Source organism: Piliocolobus tephrosceles, chromosome 1 (assembly GCF_002776525.5).
Source record: "Piliocolobus tephrosceles isolate RC106 chromosome 1, ASM277652v3, whole genome shotgun sequence".
Taxonomy (NCBI): Eukaryota; Metazoa; Chordata; class Mammalia; order Primates; family Cercopithecidae; genus Piliocolobus; species Piliocolobus tephrosceles.
The window spans coordinates 210,741,735-210,747,909 of record NC_045434.1 but is presented as its reverse complement, the minus strand read 5'-3'; the positions used below and the strand labels follow the sequence as shown (position 1 = coordinate 210,747,909).

The following is a 6,175-nucleotide window of genomic DNA, read 5'->3' as shown; positions in this document are numbered from 1 at the left end:
TACTTGCTTTTCACTTTTTCCATGTGTGTGCCTCAGGTGCACAGGTGCCCTGGTAGGACAAAGGCCTAGTTCATTTAGTATTTTTGAGCACCTATTTCATGTGGTTCAACCTAATACCACGTGTCAGGCTGTGCAAATGCTCCCCCATGGATTATCTTGTCTTTCAGACAGCCTCACAAGGTAGGGCTTACCCACACTTTCAGAGGAGACAAGCAGAGAGAATCTAAGTAAATTATCCAAGGTCACAAAGGTAGTATGAACTCGGTAAGCTAACACTACAGCCTTTTTTTTTTTTTTCTTTTGAGATGAAGTCTCACTCTATTGCCCAGGCTGGAGTGCAATGGCGTGATTGCAATCTTCGCCTCCTGGGTTCAAGCGATTCTCCTGCCTCAGCCTCCTGAGTACCTGGGATTATAGGCGCGGACCACCATGCCCAGCTAATTTTGTATTTTTAAGTAAGAGACGGGTTTCACCATGTGGGCAAGGCTAGTCTCGAACTCCTGACCTCATGATCTGCCCACTGCAGCCTCCCAAAGTGCTGGGATTTGAGGTATAAGCCACCATGCCCGGCCTCAGCCTTGATTCTTAAAAAATACAGTTGGCTGGGTGCAGTGGCTCACGCCTGTAATCTTAGCACTTTGGGAGGCTGAGGCGGGAGGATCTCCTGAGCTCACCAGTTTGAGATCAGCCTGGGCAACATGGCAAGAACCAGTCTCTACAAAAAATACAAAAATTAGCCAGGTGTAGTGGCATGCACCTGTAGTCCCGCTACTCAGGAGGCTGAGGTGGGAGGATAACTCGAGCCTGGGAGGCGGAGGTTGCAGTATGTTGAGACTGCACCACTGCTCCCCAGCCTGTACTGCCAGACCTTGTCTCCAAAACAAAAACAAAAACAAAAAAAAACAGTTAACCTGTGAACAACATCTGGTAATTAGGGGCTCCCATCCCTTTGAGCAGTTGAAAATCCACATATAGCTTTTAACTCCCCCAAAACTTAATAGCCTCCTGTTGACCAGAGGCCTTACCGGTAACAAATGGTCAACTGACAAATACTGTGTATATGTATTATATACTGTATTCTTACAATAAATAAGGAAAATTATGAGAAAATATATTTACTATTAAGTGGATCATCATAAAGATCTTCATCCTTATGTATTTATTTTTAGAGACAGGGTCTCTGTCATCCAGGCTGGAGTGCAATGGCACCATCATAGCTTACTATAAGCTCAAACTCCTGGGCTCAAGCAGTCCTCTGGCCTCAGCATCCAGGGTAGACCGGGCCCGTGCCACCATGCAGGGTCTCACTATGTTTCCCAAGCTGGTCTCAAACTCCTAGATTCAAGCAATCCTCTCACTTTACCTTCTCAAAGTGTTGGGGTTACAGGCATGAGCCACCGTGCCTGGCTGGACTAAACTGTATTTAAAGACCTCCACTAGCTCCTTCCCTGCCTTTTATAATTCTTCTCAAGAAACACAGAAGGCTTTGCTTAGATGTAACTTAAAACCTATTGGATTCACCAAAGGCCTTAATCCAGACTCTCATATCCTAAAGAATCTATCTTAATGGCCACCATTTTCCTGTGTCCGTTCATTCTCACACCTTTATCGTTCATGAATGGTAACATCACCATAGTCACTGAGAGTTATTTCATCTGGAACCAAGAAAGTTATGGTGACCATATTTTCTGGAGCAAATAGGTGATACATGGTTTAGGACTGTAACAGAAAATTCAAGTAGGTATATGACTTTCTAGCTGTGAGTGTTAAAACTGTTACTAGTGTCATTATTGAGATTCAAATTCACCTTTTATTTTTTTTAAAACAGTCTTGCTCTGTCACCCAGGCTGGAGTGCAGTGGCGCGATCTCAGCTCACTGCAACCTTTGCCGTCCGGTTCAAGTGATTCTCCTGCCTTAGCCTCCTGAGTAGCTGGGATTACAGGTGCCTGCCACCATGCCTGGCTTTTTTTTTTTTTTGAAATGGAGTCTCACTCTGTTGCCCAGACTGGAGTGTAGTGGCACAATCTTGGCTCACTGCAAACTCCACCTCCCAGGTTCAGGCAATTCTCCTGCTTCATCCTCCCCAGTAGCTGGGATTACAGGTGCATGCCACCACACCCAGCTAACTTTTGTATTTTTAGCAGAGACAGGGTTTTGCCATGTTGGCCAGGCTGCTCTCGAACTCCTGACCTCAGGTGATCCACCCGCCTCGGCCTCCCAAAGTGCTGGGATTACAGGCGTGAGCCACTGCACCTGGCCACCAGTTGTCTTTTAAAAACACCACTCAGGGCTGGGCACAGTGGCTTCTCTGGGAGGCTGAGGAGGGGGCAGATCGCTTGAGTCCAGGAGTTCAAGACCAGCCTGGGAAAGATGGCAAAACCCCATTGTCTACAAAAAATACAAAAATTAGCTGGGTGGGGAGGTGCACATCTATAGTCCCAGCTACTTGGGAGGCTGAGGCAGGAAGATCACCTGAGCCCATGGTGCTGAGGCTGCCGTGAGCCATGATTGTGCCACTGCAGTCCAGCCTGGGTGACAGAGCGAGACCCAGTCTCCAATGAAAACAAAAACAAAAAACACCACTCAGATACGACTCCATTTTAAAACTTCACAGCATCAGGTTCATACTCCTTGCTGCTGAACTGATGGAGGCCCTGGTCTGGCCCCATGCTACTTTCGTGACTCCTTTAGTTCCTGTTATTTTCTTGTTACTCCCTTTATTCCCCACTGACCACTGAGCCAGATATGCTGAACTATGAGGTGCAGCCATAAGAAAATGCCAGTTTTGTATGTTAAAAATGGTCCACGTACCTGCAATTTCATATGGTCCAAGTGATACTTGCTACTGCTGTGGATACCATGCTTTCACAGCAGTGCCTCACACTTCCTTTTCTGCTGAAAATGTCCCCCCTTGGTTCATCTGACAGACTCCCACTCCTCTTTAAGACCCATGCCAAATATCCCCCTTTCTATGAGGCTTTCCAGGCTCACCTGGTGGAATCTGTGCTCCTACCTGTGGCCCATACACACCTCTTCTCAGCACTTGGCCGAGGTGAGTTCTGTTCACTTCAGTGGCATGCTGTCTCCACCTGTCTGGCCTGGGAACAGTCTGAGGAAAGGGACCATATCATGTACACCCTTATGTCCTCTGTCATCCCTACTACAGAGTGCTTACTAAAGGCTGAGTGCTGAAAGAGTAAATGCTTCCTTTTTGAACTGATCAAAATTACGACTAAAAAGCCACTCATATACATATGTTTAAAATTCTGATGTCATTTATTGGCACAAAAATTATTCCGATACAACCTGGTGTCTAGACATGGCTACACTTTATATTTTGTGCATTTAGTTGAGTATTTGTTCTGCTCATAATTCCCAATATGTACCAGACCTTCCCTGTGTTCAGCACCTCCATGACAGTATTTCTGTTTTCTGAGCCCTTGCTCTAAACAGAGTATTCTGACCACTGAAATCATCCCAGAACCCTGCTGCAGAAGGCCAGTGAGGGTGGTCCCACTGTGCAGTGATCCCCTCTGTGCATCTGCTCAGCCGAGGCTGCCAGTGATCTGAATAAACCTCCCTACAAGCGGTCAGGTCTTGGATTGAAGCGTGAGTCGCAGCATCACTGGGTCTGATGGAAGAGAGACCTTTTGTAAAACTCATTTTGGCCTATCTTGCAAACATTTCTGCTGCTGTCTGCAGACCAGTGAGGTCTTGGGATAGGTGGCAGGGGTGAGGTTGGCATCTTCTGTGTCTTTACAGTCTAGGATCCTAATCCATGTCCTCCATGACCTGAGGCTTCTTGGCTGTGCTGAGTTTGCTGTACCCATGTTGAGAGGAGCAACTAGGTCATTCTTCCATCAGCAAGTACTTGTGATGAGTTCTCTTGTGAGTTAAGTCAAAACCCGTATTTCTAAAGTTATGGATCTTCTGTTCCCCAAAATGAATGGCTTGATTTACGTGGTATTACTGTGTTTCACTGTCCTGGGAACCAAATCAAGCCTTGTGTTTCTGACAATATATTCTTCAACAGCAGCAGAAAGTTGGTTCAAACCAACTTTTAATATACAGTAGTTCTTTTCATTTACATTTCAAAATATTTAACAAAGTCAAACTTTCTCACCATGGTTTCAGTTTAGTGGAAGCATTTACTAAAGTAAAAAAGCCTCAGAAAAAACGTGACAGTCACATCTGGGCCTCCAGTTACCAGAAAGGGCACCTAAGAAGGCAGAAAGAAAAGGAATATTTTAATAATTTGAGCTTCTTCAAAGCTTTACACAGATAACTTGAAAATGAAAAGGCCAAGGTCTGACACCCCCAGGGTATTCCCTGAGCTCTCCCACAGCTAATTGCATGGGACACGCTCATCATTTCCAGTCAAGGCTACTGCCCACCGAGGTCCCGCAAGGACACTACCCCAGCATCTGCTCTCTCAAGTTTCTGCCTTCAAGCATGCCTCGGGCAATTAATCAAAGCACACCCCAGAGTGGTCCGTGAGGTTAGGCTCCCAGATCATAAATCTGTCTTTTCATCTCCTTCTCTCTGTCACTGCTCTAGCTTTTTCTTTCCTTTGCCCTTCCTGTATCTCTGCATTGGACTGACAGCAAAACCCAAAAGGAGCCCCTCACAAACAACCCTTGCCTGTTCTCCTAAACCACTTATCTTAATGTAATTTTAGTCTTTGCCTTCCAAATATGCATCCATATTTCTCAATTTTTTTATAACAATGACACATGCAATAAATATGAACTTTTAAAGAGATTTGAGCCCTAACTGCCCTTTACAGATACGCCACCAAATCTCTTTTTGCTACCCTGGCTTTGGGGCCTAGGCTTGGGTTCTGATTGCTTATTTTAACAAAGTCACTTTGAGAGCCCCACTCACCAGCCAATATAGCACTGGCAGAGGTTTTCATGGGATGTCGCTTGTTTGATGAGCAGCTCAACTTGCGTTGGAACATCCAAAGTGTCATCATGAGAGAAGTCCCGACCTAGCACAGGAGCAACAAAAACATTTCATTCTCTTCCTGGCAATCGCTGCACTTCTTCTTCCCTGTTGGCTTAACTGTCCATACCAACAGCTTATCCTCAGACATGAAGATGAAGGATGTATCATAGTTGTATTTGAAAAATTCAGCCAGGTGTGGTGGCTTACGCCTGTAATCCCAGCACTTTGGGAGGCTGAGGCAGGCGGATCACCTGAGGTCAGGAGTTCAAAACCAGCCTGGCCAACATGGTAAAATACTCTCTACTAAAAATAGAAAATTAGCTGAGTGTGGTGGCGCAGGCCTGTAGTCCCAGCTACTTGGGAGCCTGAGGCAGGAGAATTGCTTGAACCCGGAAGGTGGAGGTTGCACTGGGCCAAGATGGCACCACTGTACTCCAGCCTGGGTGACAGAGCAAGACCCTGTCTCAAAAAAAAAAAAGAAAAATTTGGCTGGGCTTGGTCGGTCACGCCTGTAATCCCAGCACTTTGGGAGGCCGAGGTGGGTGGATCACTTGAGGTCAAGAGTTTGAGACCAGCCTGCCCAACATGGTGAAACCTCATCTCTACTAAAAATACAAAAAATTAGCTGGGTGTGGTGGGGGGGGGCGCCTGTAATCCCAGCTACTGGGGAGGCTGAGGCAGGAGAATTGCTTGAACCTGGGAGGTGGAGGTTGCAGTGACCCAAGATGGAGCCAGTGGACTACAGACTGGGCAATAAGAGCAAACTGTCTCAAAAAAAAAAAAAAAAGACATGATTAAAAAATACTTCCCTGAATTTGGCTGATTTTGGACCCAATAGAAATTTGTTCACCTCCTGAGTTAAATGAGATTAACCATTAAGTACTGTTATCAGTCATCAGAAAAAAGAATCAGAGACAATGTTTAACTGATGACTTCAAAGACATTCTTTGTCAGCTGCATGGTGCCAAAGCTCATCACTAATACTACTGGACATGGGGCTGACCATTACTCAGAGAGAGGAAAGTGTGCTCAGATTTTATGTCCCCCCCTTTTTTTTGAGACGGAGTCTCACTCTGTCGCCCAGGCTGGAGTGCAGTGGCGCGATCTCGGCTCACTACAAACTCCACCTCCCAGGTTCACACCATTCTCCTGCCTCAGCCTCCCAAATAGCTGGGACTACAGGCGCCCGCCACCACACCCAGCTCATTTTTTTTTTTTTTTTTTGTT

General features: G+C 46.0%; 1 protein-coding gene across 3 annotated transcripts in view; it reads right to left on the bottom strand.

The window, feature by feature from the left end:
* Window positions 1–3,254: 3,254 nt before the first annotated feature.
* The window catches only part of MTOR (mechanistic target of rapamycin kinase), a 151,048-nt gene continuing 148,127 nt past the window's right edge, over window positions 3,255–6,175 (bottom strand). For all 3 annotated transcript variants that reach the window (XR_002726332.1, XM_023191944.1, XM_023191945.2), the window contains 2 exons: window positions 4,886–4,991; window positions 3,255–4,220 (listed from right to left, as the gene is read on the bottom strand). Coding sequence is in view for 2 of the 3 variants with exons in the window: in XM_023191944.1 (XP_023047712.1) it covers window positions 4,205–4,220; window positions 4,886–4,991 (122 nt within the window). In the remaining variant the exon portion in view is untranslated. The remainder of the gene's footprint in view (window positions 4,221–4,885; window positions 4,992–6,175) is intronic.